At 32.7% G+C, this 16,716-nt stretch overlaps 1 protein-coding gene across 1 annotated transcript; it reads left to right on the top strand.

Moving 5' to 3' along the window:
• Window positions 1–3,105: 3,105 nt before the first annotated feature.
• LOC131030440 (uncharacterized) lies at window positions 3,106–11,492 on the top strand. The gene is made up of 2 exons (XM_057961275.2): window positions 3,106–3,378; window positions 11,313–11,492. Exons 1-2 carry the CDS (start codon window positions 3,106–3,108, stop codon window positions 11,490–11,492), a joined length of 453 nt encoding a protein of 150 aa, XP_057817258.2.
• The last annotated feature ends 5,224 nt before the right edge of the window (window positions 11,493–16,716 follow it).

Raw genomic sequence — 16,716 nt, 5'->3', positions numbered from 1 at the left:
AAGGAACAAATCCCAAATTCTAGTTTTATCTCCAACTAAACATCTCAACAAATTTCCCAAGCTTCGATTAACTACTTCTATCTGTCCATCAGTCTGTGGATGAAAAGTAGAATTTAACTTCAAATCTGTCTTCATCTTCTTCCAAAGTGTTCTCCAAAAATAGCCAACAAACTCAGTGTCTCTGTCTAAAAATTTTCTCTTAGGTAATCCATGCAATCTCACCACTTCCTTGAAAATTAGGTTTATTACATGTAATGCATTTCATGTCTTCTTACAAGGTATGAAATGAGCCATCTTTGAGAATATATCCACTACCATAAATATAGAATCATTCCCTCTAAGTGTTTTAGGCAATCCAAGTACAAAATTCATTCTTATATCCTCCCAAGGTCTTACCGCTACTGTCAAAGGTTTATATAATCCCACATTTTGACTACTACCCTTTGAAACTTGACAAACTCTAAAACTTTGCACATATTTCTTAACATCCTTATGAATCTTGGGCCAAAAGTATGGCTCACTCACCAATGCTACTATTTTCTCAATACCAAAATGTCCAGCCAATCCTCCACTGTGTTTCTCCTTTATCAGATTCTCCCTCATAGAACTCTTAGGTATGCACAACTGAAATCCTCTGAATAAAATCCCATCCTGAATGAAGTAATCCAACCACTTGCTTCTATCTACCATAACCGGCTCTCTACATTCTTTCCAAGGTTCTGCAAAATCCGGGTCATCATCATACAAAGTCTTCAATTCTTCAAATCCTAATATGGTCACTCTCATCTTTGTTAGCAAATTGTAATGCCCCACCACGAAACCATGAAGGGATAGAGCTAAAATGCACGAACAGAGTGCAAATATTTTTTTTTAATACTTTTTTTTTATAATAAGACATAACATTATGATACATTGAGTTATCTAAAGCTTCGATAACACAGTGGAGGACTATACAATCCTAAGGAGTTTCCCAATGTGATTACGTGACTTAACACTTAACTCAACTCACGACATTTGATCCATTTAAGCAGGATATCTTAATTACATGTTATTTCTTGAAACATGGATATAATTTGTTCAGTAAATTAAAATAATAAATAGTAGGATGCGCTCTTCCATTAAGGTTGGAGAAGACACTAACATGAGGAAATTTACCCATCGAAGTTAAAACATAGATAACATGTTAATTCTTCCATTAAGGTTAAACTATGGTTAACTTGACGAGTCCATCCATTTTAGTTACAATATAGCTAACATAACGAAGTTCGTTTATTAAGGTTAAAATGTAAATAATCCATTGAGTTCATCCATTATAGTTAAAATATAGCTAATAAGATGGAGTTCATTTATTAAGGTTAAAATGTAGATAACCAATTGAGTTCATCAATTATAGTTAGAATGTAGCTATTAAGATGAAGTTCATTTATTAAGGTTGAAATGTAAATAGCATAATGAAGTTCATCCATTAGGGTTAAAATATAGATAGCTTGATAAGTACATCCACTATAGTTATAATAAAGCTAATATGATGAAGTTCATTTATTAAGAGTAAAAAGTAGATAACTAAATGAGTTCATCCAATTTAGTTAAAATATAGCTATTATAATGAAGTTCATTTATTAAGATTAAAATGTAAATAACTAAATGAAGTTCATCCATTAGAATTACAATTTAGGTAATATGATGAATTCATCCAATAATTGTTATCCATTCATTACGTTCAATTATACATTAAACCCATGCCATGCATCTTGTTCCAAAATGCACTATAATTTCATCATAACTGATGGGATCTTTACATGCATACTTATTTTTTTATTAACATTAACAGAATGCATTCTTTCATGATCCAATTTATTGCATTTAAGAGATGACTGCATACATGCATTACAATAAATCTAATCCAATCCACTTATACATTCTATCAAATTATCATCCATACATGCTAGAACTATCCATGAAACATGAGGGACAAAAGTATCACATAACACATAAATAATCTCGGAGTTCACCCCTAGAGGGCTACATCTCCGGGTCCGCTCAACTGCAAGACCCCTCTAGTAATTAATTAAGTTATAGTTACATAGGGTTCACATCATTTACATTCCTGCCTTTTAGGTGAGCACAACCAATATACAAATGACCACTTCGGTCAATAAATCCTAAATGATCCCTACATAGAAACGGATCCAACTAAGCATATTAAAAGATGATACAAAGGTCCATTGCCTAACAGTGCTCTAACTAGGAGCATGGCCAACTATGACCAACCACAAAACAACCAGACGACAGGGTCCAAACAAACATATCCAGGTCTTGCCATTACTTTAAACAAAAGTGAATACAACATTTAGAACTTGCGACAAAAATAACCAAAAAAAAGTACAATCCTCTCCCATATTGATTTAAACATTTAAAGGTTGATCAAGTTTTCTAAATGAACTAAGTTGTTTTCGGTTTTCTACCTTATCCAGGTCCAGGTCATTCTTGGTTTTCTACTCACTACGTTCATATGCATCAAGACATAACATAAATATATCCCTACCAGTTTTTCAACCAAGTTCACATGAATGGAAAGCATTAATCATCTAAATATGTTATTTAATCCTTAGATAAACATCATTGACATACTAGTTTGGAACAATACTCTAGTCCCCTTTTCTAGCAACGCAAATTTACCCTTTACAAAAAGTAAATATACATTAAAAGGAAAAAACAAATGGGAAACCCTTACCTAATGAAATAAAATCCCCTTGCATATATTTAAAACAATTTCGCCATCTGAAAATATTAAATAGCACATATATATCCCAATATATACCTAACTTAATAAAAATTAACAACTGAACAATTGTTTATTCATTGGCAATATGCGCTATAAAGGGATCAATAATTAATATATAATTAATAATATATATTAATATATAAATTATCTAAATTAATATATCTAAAATATACATTAATCCATAATTAATAATTAATATATAATAATAAAAATATATATTAATTAGAGCGTAATAATAATAAAAAATATTAATTTTAAATTTAATATATTATAAATTTTTTTTTGTTAAAACTAAAAAAATTAATTAATTTAAAAATTTAATGGAGGGCGGCAACCCTAGGGCAGCCGCGGGCCCACCTCCCATCCACGGGAGTGGGGGCGGCTATGCCCTAGCCATCGGGCTTGCGGCCACCATGGTGGACGCAAACCCTCAGCCTCCACACAATGCAGCCTGGGTCTTTGCGGCCGCCGTGGGGGTCGTAGACCCTTCGGCCTCCACCTTGTGGAGCAGGGTAGTTGCGGCCACTCATGTGGATGTAGCCCCTCTACCTCCACACGATGGACGTAGGGGCTCTGTGGCTCTGCAGGAGATGGTAAGGGGAGGGGCGTGGGTTGAGCTTCGGCTCCCCCCCCTCCAAAAAAAAAAATTCTATTCTCTTTCAAACTTTAAAAATTTTGATTTTTACTTTAATAAAATAGAACAATTTTTAAAAAAATAAATAAAAATAAAATATAAACCCTCAGAGATGAATAAATATAAAAAACATAGTCTCACACAGAGGCTCTAACATTTTTTTTTTTTTTAAATCACAGGTTATCCAATACTCAAAACTTTGATGAACAGCCAAAACCACAAATGAATTTCTTCAACCAAAGCCCATATTTGCGCAAGAAAAGAACCATTTTTCACACAATGATTTAACCATCTTTCCACAATCCAAAACAGTGCAACCAATTTTTCCAAGGCTAAAACTCAAATCTGGGAACATTCATGGATTCTTAAACCAGATTTTTCATGAAGAACAACTAAACACAATTCTTGATTTAACAACGGAATGAAAGGGTAAACAAGAATCCTACCTCCTTTAGCATTCCTGGCAAGATTTTTTTGAAGAAGAGCCCAACCTACAGCTGTAGAAAAATCCATCCTTCCAAAACCCTCAATCTCCATCCAAAAATATCTTTCTTTTTCTTCAAAAAAAAATCAACAACCCCCAAAATATTTTTCCAACCTAGGTTAAAAGAATGAAATTTTGACCTAATTTTCTAATTTCAAATTTAAACACTTTTTAAATAAAAATTGAAAATAATCATTCTTTTCAACTATTCAAATAATCTAACTTGATTTTCTAATTAAAATTAAAATGCTTCTCTCTCTTTTAATTTTAATTTTCTCAATATTAACTAAGCTAACATTTATATTTCACAATATTGACAAGGATAAAATATTTTAATTAAATTAATTCCCAAAATCAATCTTTCACACTATATCAAATATACATATAAATTAAACTTGCTTTTCTAATAAAAATTGATTTTCTTAAATAAGTAAAATTAACCTTTCTTTTCCAAAATGCAAAAGAGATTAAATTATTTCTATTTCAAATAACTTTAAATCTTTCCTTTTTAAAACACATAAACTAATTAAATTTGTTATTTAAAATTAACCATTAAATTAAAATCGCTACAAGCATAAATAAAGTGATCTTTTTAATTAATGATTAATCACATAAAAGAAACCTATATATTTTAATTCCTTAATTACAAATGCGTAAATGAACACATTAAATCAAATTAAATACTTAAACTTGCTACAAACATACATAAAGCGATCTTTTTAATTAATGATTAATCACATAAAAGAAATTTATTTTTTTTAAATTTCTCAATTACCAATGTGTAAATGAACACATTAAATTGAATTAAATACTTAGGATAAAATACTCCATTTTACCACAAGCAAGGCACACAAGCCAAGAAAGCCAACCAATCACATGACATGCAAACCCAAACGAAAAGGGAAACCGACAAACCACACACGACGCTCACTTGAGCATGACTAAGGCAAGATGAGGGTTTTATGACCACCTAATCCAAATTCTAAGGATGAAAGAGGTATACTCAACCCTACGAATCCTGATGGAGATGAACCTTGCACCTAGCCGATACTGTACCTGCAATCTCCTGCAACCATGAGTCACACAAGCATATATATATATATATATATATATATATATATTCAATGAAGGTGTTAGCTCGAGATTTATAACAAGAATTAGGGAAACAATTAAACTTACACAAGAATCGATGCAAAAGCACAATAACAGGTACACACAATATTCATATTATCTAATCTACAACATTACATCATGGTAAATCAACCATTCAAGAATGCCACATAGGAAATCAACCAAGGTCAAACTAGTTTTGCAAAGCTGAATAGGGTAGGGGCACTACATTTCTCCCTCCCTAGGCTTCGACTTACTCCTGGAAGTCGTAAGGCTAAGCGGAACTCATGCAACACGTATTAGCCCTGAAACTCAATTAACAATTATAAATTTGCACATATAAATATTTTTGTAAATAAATGAAACATTATTGCTAAAACCTCTAAGAATGTCCTTATCCATAGGCAAGATACCTCTAAATCCATACACTTCTTTAAAATATTCTAGGAATTATCCACAATCATAGCAGAGAAACAAGAATTTCCTTCCTTTCATTACACCAAATTATAGCATAAAAAGAGGTAAACAACAATTACCATACTCATTCTACCAAGCAGGACAAGAAAACATGCCATCATGATCAATTTCTTTTACCATTACATCTTTTTACAAAACTTTATTGCATAGAACTAGCTTCAAATATCAATTTCTACAACCAAGTTAACATTTCAAAAAATAGGAGCAATGTAAATAACTCAATTGTTTACACTTTCTAGACATATAAGAACTTTTCCCAATGACTATATCCCATAACATAGTGACAAGTTAACACCATTCAATCCATGATTACCCATAATAACCATCCACATAACTGGATTGCACAGCACAAACAAGCCACATGTGAGCATGTCTAATGCTCGGTCAAAGATAACATGCACGATCAACATCTCTATGCCTGATCTCAGACCAAATAACGTGATCATAAATATCCAACATCTCACTCAAGGGCTTGATGGTGCTAGGGTACACCATAGCGGTGCTACCTTCCATACAAGACCCTCGTGAACATCCCTTGTTGCATAAGGTGTTTAGCCTCCAAGAGATAGTCACCACTCATAGGTAGGTAGTGGATCCTAGCTGTCTCACAACCTCACATACCCCCATCCTCAAGGTTCCCTACGTCTACTTCCTCGTATACATGCAACCAAGACCATCTCCTACATTCTTGGAGATGAATTCACATTCCAACACCAGACCAGCATATGAAAACAACAAGGATAAACCAGTTTAGCCACCAAAGTACAGAAGAGTAAAGATAATAATCGTCAATTCCAACAGTAAGCCAAGAAAATAATTCTAGAATTGCAACATAAAATCAAGTAAGAACAAGATTTCAAGATCGTGGCTAAACCTTCAAGGTCAAAATAAAATAAATTCTAGGCCCACAAGGAAATAAATAAATAATAAAAAAAAATCATAAGTGCACATTACATCACTATGTGACTAGCAGCTAGCCACCAATGAGGAAGGAATGAACAATCGTGTAGCTATCGCAGTAGCTCATCATGTGGTGTGGCCTGGTCACACATCCGCATGGCATGACAATGTGCACCTTGACATCACCCCACATCACATCGTCACACAGCATGGCTCTACCCTAAACCTATCAATAGGCCACATGGCAATGTCTACTACATCCCACATCATGTCTCAGCATGCAATGACAATACTCCAAGCGGAAAAGGCATGCAATGGATGTATCCCACATGGTAGTGTACCTCTCGAAAAAGGGCACGCGCAGGTCACACCCTGCATAGCGACGTTCCTCTCAGGATACCTGCCATAAGCCAGAGGTATACATGGCTAAGGTGTACCCACAAGTCTACCAACACTAGTCAATTGGGAGCTCATGTGAAAAATAACATGCCTCTCATGAAGACAAGGCAAAAGATGCTACAATAAAACCCATCATTATGCTCTAGAACTGTCATCAATTATGCTCAAATAAAGGATAGGAATCGGCTGGCACACATGAACCTCATAAATCGATTCATCACAAGGGGAAGTATTGAGTACACCTATAATACAGTTTCATTACAAAACTATATTTTTCCTTGAAATAGGGAACCTAAAGTCACTTCGCGTCGACATTACTCATACGTCGTTCCATACTTTTCAAGGAATGGTGACTTCTACTACTACTCCTTCACATACTGACTTATCAACAACCTGTAGGCTGGCAGATCACATAATCAGTATGGTTTCCCATACTCGTAAGAAAACATATCCTCCATGGTTGATTACTTCACCATCCCATGGGTACACATAGCAAGCAAGGGTTTCTTACAATTACACAAGGAATAGCACCATCACTGGTTTACTCACATTTACGGGGGGTACTTTTCAATACGCTATCATCTACTCAAGAAGGGTTTTACCTATGCTTTCCACATGAATCACTAAATAAAGTTTACTCTAGATACACGTACTGAAATTCTTAACAATTCAAACTTACAAAAGGAAATAACGTCATTCCGATATCTTTTTCAAATTCCACTAAGCATTTCCATTCACATTACTAACTATGCAATTTTCTTTTCAAAAGTGAAAAAATTTCCTCTTTCAATTAGAAGCCAAAACCAAACATACAATTTCATATGTGTTACAAAAATCCTTCTTAAATCACTGCATTCTTAGTAGCATTTCTAAAAAGCCTATGATCTTAGGCAAGGAGAAGGGGAAAGAGAGTTTGAAAATTAAACTATTTTCTACGAATACATAAGATCAACAAGATCACACTATATGCTTAGATATAAGTCTATCATTTTAGTTGCACTATTTTCATTTCGCTAGCTTTTTAGGAGGATGCCAAAGCAACCTAACATGACATTTCCAATTATTATGGTTGTGTAGAATGTTCTAGTTTTCCGAACAAGAAATCAAGACAGACAATGTTTCAGTAATACAAGACTTCTTGAGAACACTCACTATTCCTAATTTAATACAAAAACATATCAAAATCTGCAACCTATCATTGAAAATCAAGATATGACAAGAAGGTAAATTAGGAGCTATCAAACAAATAATACACATTAATGCATACACATCAAACAAGTCTTTCATTCGCACTTTCTAAACACAATAAGGCAATTATCTATATCCAAAGGCAAGTTCAAAGGAGCATTGCTAAAAATAGGTCCTCAATCAAACTGGTTTGAAGAAGCACATAAAACAATCTTTCGTGGAACACATTAATACACTCTCGAAGCTACTATAACATGTTCTCTTTTGGTACTTATTTTACAAACAAGGTAATTTCACATAGAAACAATTCACATATTAATGCACATTACATAAGATAGAATTTAATTATGTTACTCCTACAAGACAAATGGAGAATTCTTTAAAATAACATACAATTTTTCTCCCAATAACCAATAAGAACTTTCAAACCAAAGCCCTTTATAATATAATTACACATAAGCGTTATAAGGCTCACACAAGGGCTCAAGAAGTCACAACCTTCTCTCACAAAAAAAAAACTCAAATAAAACATAATAACACATATCAAAATTGTTTTACTTTCTAGAGAGTGAGATATGAGGAAGGGTGATAATCATTCAATTTGCTACATATTAAGAATTCCATACCTACCACACTAGTCCTTTAAGAGAACACACTAAGCTAGATGATAACCTTAATCAAGCACATTTCATACTTTTAGACTCAAAACAACACCAACCAACCCAGATGGACTAGTCAACAGAGTAAAAAAAATCAAGAATGAAGGTACATACGACTCTCTTTCAGAATATGAGTAATCGTAGACCAAGACATTAATAAGCAAACAAAGCACATACAATCACTCCAAAGCACCCACATCAAGAAGGTGAAAACAGGGTGTGAACACACATGTTACACACAAGTAGGGTTTGTTCAATCACACTCACAGAACAAGGAGGACAAGCATACAACATAAGGTAAATACACCTCACACCAACTAAGGGCACAAGCGAAACCAGAGATCCTAGTGTTGCAATATAGGCTCTGATACCAAGTGTAATTTTCGCCAGGAAACCCCGAAGGGATAGAGCTAAACTGCACGAATGGAGTGCAAATATTTTTTTTTAAATACATTTATTTATTTATGATAAGACACAACATGATGATACATTGAGTTATCTAAAGCTTTGATAACACAACAAAAGACTATACAATCCCAAGTAGTTTCCCAATGTGATTACGTGACTTAACACTTAACTCAACTCATGATATTTGATCCATTTAAGCGAGATATCTTAATTACATGCTATTTCTTGAAACATGGATATAATTTGTTCAGTAAATTAAAATAATAAATAGTAGGATGAGCTCTTCCATTAAGGTTGGAGAAGAGGCTGACATGAGGAAATTTACCCATAGAAGTTAAAACATAGATAACATGTTAATTCTTCCATTAAGGTTAAACTGTGGTTAACTTGAGGAGTCCATCCATTTTAGTTACAATATAGCTAACATAACGAAGTTCGTTTATTAAGGTTAAAATGTAAATAACCCATTGAGTTCATCCATTATAGTTAAAATATAGCTAATAAGATGGAATTCATTTATTAAGGTTAAAATGTAGATAACCAATTGAGTTCATCTATTATAGTTAGAATGTAGCTATTAATATAAAGTTCATTTATTAACGTTGAAACGTAAATAACATAATGAAGTTCATCCATTAGGGTTAAAATATAGATAGCTTGATGAGTACATCCATTATAGTTAGAATGAAGCTAATATGATGAAGTTCATTTATTAGGAGTAAAATGTAGATAACTAAATGAGTTCATCCAATTTAGTTAAAATATAGCTATTATGATGAAGTTCATTTATTAAGATTAAAATGTAAATAACTAAATGAAGTTCATCCATTAGAATTACAATTTAGGTAATATGACAAGTTCATCCAATAATTGTTATCCATTCATTACGTTCAATTATACATTAGACCCATGCCATGCATCTTGTTCCAAAATGTACTATAATTTCATCATAACTGGTGGGATCTTTACATGCATACTTATTTTTTTATTAACATTAACATAACACATTCCTTCATGATCTAATTTATTACATTTAAGAGATGACTGCATACATGCATTACGATAAATCTCATCTAATCCACTTATACATTCTATCAAATTATCATGCATACATGCTAGCACTATCCATGAAACATGAGAGAGAAAAGCATCACATAACAAAGAAATGATCTCAGAGTTCAACCCTAGAGGGCTACATCTCCAGGTCTGCTCAACTGCAAGACCCCTCTAGTAATTAATTAAGTTATAGTTACATAGGGTTCACGTCATTTACATTCCTACCTTTTAGGCAAGCATAACCAATATACAAATGACCACTTCGGTCAATAAATCCTAAATGATCCCTACATAGAAACGGATGCAACTGAGCATATTAAAAGTTGATAGAAAGGTCCATTGCCTAACGGTGCTCTAGCTAGTAGCCTGACCAACTATGGCCAACCACAAAACAACCAGACAACAAGGTCCAAACAAACATATCTAGGTCTTGCCATTACTTTAAACAAAAGCAAATACAACATTTAGAACTTGCAACAGTAATAACCAAAAAAAAGTACAATCCTCTCCCATATTGATTTAAACATTTAAAGGTTGATCAAGTTTTGTAAATGATCTAAGTTGTTTTTGGTTTTCTACCTCATCCAGGTCCAGGTCATTCTTGGTTTTCTACTCACTACGTTCATATGCATCAAGACATAACATAAATACATCCCTACTAGTTTTTCAACCAAGTTCACATGAATGGAAAGCATTAATCATCTAAATATGTTATTTAATCCTTAGATAAACATCATTGACATACTGGTTTGGAACAATACTCTAGTCCCCTTTTCTAGCAATGCCAATTTACCCTTTACAAAAAGGAAATATACATTAAAAGAAATAAAGAAATGGGAAACCCTTTCCTAATGAAATAAAATCCCCTTGCATATATTTAAAAGAAATTCACCATCCAAAAATATTAAATAGCACATATATATCCCAATATATACTTAACTTAATAAGAATTAACAATTGAACAACAATTGTCTATTCATTGGGAATATGCACAATGAAGGGACTAATAATTAATATATAATTAATAATATATATTAATATATAAATTATCTAAATTAATATATATCTAAAAATACATTAATCCATAATTAATAATTAATATATAATAATAATATATATTAATTAGAGTTTAATAATAATTAAATATATTAATTTAAAATTTAATATATTTATATTTTTTTTTAAATTAATTAATTTAAAAATTTAATGGAGGGCGGAAATCCTAGGGCAGTCGTGGGCCCACCTCCCATTCACGGGAGTGGGGGCGGCTGTGCCCTAGCCATCGGGCTTGCGGCCACCATGGTGGACGCAAACCCTCAGCCTCCACACAGTGGAGCCGGGGTCTCTGCGACCGTCATGGGGGTCGCAGACCCTTCGACCTCCACCTTGTGAAGCAGGGTAGCTGTGGCCACTCACATGGACGCAACCCCTCTGCATCCACATGGTGGACGCAGAGGTGCTACGTGATATGGGAAGGGGAGGGGCATGGGTTGAGCTTCGGCTCCCCCCCCAAAAAAAAATTCTTTTCTCTTTCAAACTCTAAAAATTTTGATTTTTACTTTAATAAAATAGAACAATTTTTTTTTTTTTTAAAAAGGTAAAACATAAACCCTCAGAGATGAATAATAAATAAAAACACAGTCTCACATAGAGACTCTAACATTTTTTTTTTTTAAATCACAGGTTATCCAATACTCAAAACTTTGATGAACAACCAAAACCACAAATGAATTTCTTCAACCAAAGCCCATATTTGGGCAAGAAAAGAACTATTTTTCAGATACTGATTTAACCATCTTTCCACAATCCAAAATAGTGCAACCAATTTTTCCAAAGCTAAAACTCAAATCTGGGAACATTCATGGATTCTTAAACCAGTTTTTTCATGAAGAACAACCAAACACAATTCTTGATTTAACAACAGAATAAAAAGTCAAACAAGAATCCTACCTCCTTTATCATTCCTGGCAAGATTTTTTTTTGAAGAGCCCAACCTGCAGCTGTAGAAAAATCCATCCTTCCAAAACCCCCAATCTCCATCCAAAAATATTTTCTTTTTTTTCCAAAAAAAATCAACAACCCCCAAAATATTTTTCAAACCTAGGTTAAAAGAATGAAATCTTGACCTAATTTTCTAATTTTGAATTTAAACACTTATTAAATAAAAAATGAAAAATAAATATTCTTTTCAACTATTCAAATAATCTAACTTGCTTTTCTAATTAAAATTAAAATGCTTCTCTCTCTTTTAATTTTAACCGACGGACCACACACGACGCTCACTTGAGCATGACTAAGGCAAGACAAGGGTTTTACGACAACCTAATCTCAAATTCCACTAAGCATTTGCATTCACATTACTAACTATGCAATTTTCTTTTCGAAAGCGAAAAACTTTCCTCTTTCAATTAGAAGCCAAAAGCAAACATACAATTTCATATGCGTTATAGAAATTCTTCTTAAATCACAGCATTCTTAGTAGCATTTCTAAAAATCCTATGATCTTAGGCAAGGAGAAGGGGAAAGAGAGTTTGAAAATTAAACTATTTCCTACGAATACATAAGATCAACAAGATCACACTATATACTCAGATATAAGTCTATCATTTTAGTTGCACTGTTTTCATTTCGCTATCTTTTTTAGGAGGATGCCAAAAAAAACCTAACATGACATTTCCAATTATTATGGTTGCATAGAATGTTCTAGTTTTCCGAACAAGAAATCAAGACAGACAATCTTTCCGTAATACAAGACTTCTTGAGAACACTCACTATTCCTAATTTAATACAAAAACATATCAAACTCTACAACCTATCATTGAAAATCAAGATATGACAAGAAGGTAAATGAGGAGCTATGAACTAAATAATACACATTAATGCATACACATCAAACATGTCTTTCATTCGCACTTTCTAAACACAATAAGGAAATTATCTATATCCAAAGGCAAGTTCAAAGGAGCATTGCTAAAAATAGGTCCTCAATCAAACTGGTTTGAAGAAGCACATAAAACAATCTTTCATGGAACACATTAATACACTCTCAAAGCTACTATAACATGTTCCCTTTTGGTACTTCTTTTACAAACAAGGTAATTTCACATAGCAACAATTCACATATTAATGCACATTACCTAAGATAGAATTTAATTATGTTACTCCTACGAGAAACATGGAGAATTCTTTATTGTAACATACAATTTTTCTCCCTATAACCAATATGAACTTTCAAACAAAAGCCATTTATAATATAATTACACATAAGCGTTATAAGGCTCACACAAAGGCTCAAGAAGTCACAACCTTCTCTCACAAAAAGAAAACTCAAATAAGAGATAATTACACATATCAAAATTATTTTACTTTCTAAAGAGAGAGATAGGAGGAAGGGTGATAATCATTCAATTTGCTACATATTAAGCATTCCATACCTACCACACTAGTCCTTTAAGCGAACAACACTAAGCTAGATCATAACCTTAATCATAACCTAGATCATACGACTCTCTTTCAGAATATGAGTAATTGTATACCAAGACATTAATAAGCAAACAAAGCACATACAATCACTCCAAAGCACCCACATCAAGAAGGTGAAAACAGGGTGTGAACACACATGTTACACACAAGTAGGGTTTGTTCAATCACACTCACACAACAAGGAGGACAAGCATACAACATAAGGTAAATACACCTCACACCAGCTAAGGGCACAAGCGAAACCAGAGATCCCAGTGTTGCAACATGGGCTCTGATACCAAGTGTAATTTCCGCCAGGAAACCCCGAAGGGATAGAGCTAAAATGCACGAATGGAGTGCAAATAATTTTTTTTAAATACTTTTTTTTTAATAATAAGACACAACATGATGATACATTGAGTTATCTAAAGCTTCGATAACACAACGGAAGACTATACAATCCTAAGGAGTTTCCCAACATGATTACGTGACTTCACACTTAACTCAACTCGCAATATTTGATCCATTTAAGCGGGATATCTTAATTACATACTATTTCTTGAAACATGGATATAATTTGTTCAATAAATTAAAATAATATATAGTTGGACGGGCTCTTCCATTAAAGTTGGAGAAGAGGCTAACATGAGGAAATTTACCCATAGAAGTTAAAACATAGATAACATGTTAATTCTTCCATTAAGGCTAAACTATGGTTAACTTGACGAGTCCATCCATTTTAGTTACAATATAGCTAACATAATGAAGTTTGTTTATTAAGGTTAAAATGTAAATAACCCATTGAGTTCATCCATTATAGTTAAAATATAGCTAATAAGCTGGATTTCATTTATTAAGGTTAAAATGTAGATAACCAATTGAGTTCATCCATTATAGTTAGAATGTAGCTATTAAGATGAAGTTCATTTATTAAGGTTGAAATGTAAATAGCATAATGAAGTTCATCCATTAGGGTTAAAATATAGATAGCTTGATGAGTACATCCATTATAGTTAGAATGAAGCTAATATGATGAAGTTCATTTATTAAGAGTAAAATGTAGATAACTAAATGAGTTCATCCAATTTAGTTAAAATATAGCTATTATGATGAAGTTCATTTGTTAAGATTAAAATGTAAATAACTAAATGAAGTTCATCCATTAGAATCCTCTCCTCTCCCATATTGATTTAAACATTTAAAGGTTGATAAAGTTTTCTAAATGATCTAAGTTGTTTTTCGGTTTTCTACCTCATCTAGGTCCAGGTCATTCTTGGTTTTCTACTCACTACGTTCATATGCATCAAGGCATAACATAAATACATCCCTACCAATTTTTCAACCAATTTCACATGAATGGAAAGCATTAATCATCTAAATATGTTATTTAATCCTTAGATAAACATCATTGACATACTAGTTTGGAAGAATACTCTAGTCCCCTTTTCTAGCAATGCAAATTTACCCTTTACAAAAAGGAAATATACATTAAAAGAAATGAAGAAATGGGAAACCCTTTCCTAATGAAATAAAATCCCCTTGCATATATTTAAAACAATTTCGCCATCTGAAAATATTAAATAGCACATATATATCCCAATATCTACCTAACTTAATAAAAATTAACAACTGAACAACAATTGTTTATTCACTGGGAATATGTGCTATAAAGGGACTAATAATTAATATATAATTAATAATATATATTAATATATAAATTATCTAAATTAATATATATCTAAATATACATTAATTCATAATTAATAATTAATATATAATAATAATATATATTAATTAGAGTTTAATAATAATTAAATATATTAATTTAAAATTTAATATATTTATATTTTATATTTTTTGTTAAAACTAAAAAAATTAATTAATTTAAAAATTTAATGGAGGGCGACAACACTAGGGAAGTTGTGGGCCCACCTCCCATCCACGGGAGTGGGGGCGGTTGTGCCCTAGCCTTCGGGCTTGTGGCCACCATGGTGGACGCAAACCCTCGGCCTCCAAACAGTGGAGCTAGGGTCTTTGAGGCCATCGTGGGGGTCGCAGACCCTTCGACCTCCACCTTGTGGAGCAGGGTAGCTGCGGCCACTCACATCGACGTTGCCCCTCTTCCTCCACACGGTGGACGTAGGGGCTCTGTGGCTTTGTGGGAGATGGGAAGGGGAGGGGTGTGGGTTGAGCTTCGGCTCCCCCCCCAAAAAAAATTCTTTTCTCTTTCAAACTTTAAAAATTTTGAATTTTACTTTAATAAAATAGAACAAATCTTTTTTTAAAAAATAAAAATAAAACATAAACCCTCAAAGATGAATAATAAAGAAAAACACAGTCTCACACAGAGACTCTAACATTTTTATTTTTTTTAAATCACAGGTTATCCAATACTCAAAACTTTGATGAACACTTATTAAATAAAAAATAAAAATAAACATTCTTTTCAACTATTCAAATAATCTAACTTGCTTTTCTAATTAAATTTAAAATGCTTCTCTCTCTTTTAATTTTAACCAACGGACCACACACGACGCTCACTTGAGCATGACTAAGGCAAGACGAGGGTTTGACAACCACCTAATCTCAAATTTCACTAAGCATTTGCATTCACATTACTAACTATGCAATTTTTTTTTCCAAAGCGAAAAACTTTCCTCTTTCAATTAGAAGCCAAAAGAAAACATACAATTTCATATGCGTTATAGAAATTCTTCTTAAATCACAGCATTCTTAGTAGCATTTCTAAAAATCCTATGATCTTATGCAAGGAGAAGGGGAAAGAGAGTTTGAAAATTAAACTATTTCCTACGAATACATAAGATCAACAAGATCACACTATATTCTTAGATATAAGTCTATCATTTTAGTTGCACTATTTTCATTTTGCTGTCTTTATAGGAGGATGCCAAAAGAACCTAACATGACATTTCCAATTATTATGGTTGCATAGAATGTTCTAGTTTTCTGAACAAGAAATCAAGATAGACAATCTTTCGATGATACAAGACTTCTTGAGAACACTCACTATTCCTAATTTAATACAAAAATATATCACTATCTGCAACCTATCATTGAAAATCAAGATATGACAATAAGGTAAATGAGGAACTATCAACTAAATAATACACATTAATGCATATACATCAAACAA

Source organism: Cryptomeria japonica, chromosome 7, assembly GCF_030272615.1.
Source record: "Cryptomeria japonica chromosome 7, Sugi_1.0, whole genome shotgun sequence".
Taxonomy (NCBI): Eukaryota; Viridiplantae; Streptophyta; class Pinopsida; order Cupressales; family Cupressaceae; genus Cryptomeria; species Cryptomeria japonica.
Note: the sequence above shows the minus strand (reverse complement) of the source record. Positions and strands in the feature narration are given on the sequence as shown.

What these genes read in the sequence shown, in the direction of transcription:
- LOC131030440 (XM_057961275.2), top strand. Translation starts at nt 3,106, where the DNA reads ATGGAGGGCGGCAACCCTAGGGCAGCCGCGGGCCCACCTCCCATCCAC. An exon ending in CTGTGGCTCTGCAGGAGATG is followed by an intron (nt 3,379 to 11,312) that starts GTAAGGGGAGGG and finishes AATTTAATGGAG; the next exon opens with GGCGGAAATCCTAGGGCAGT.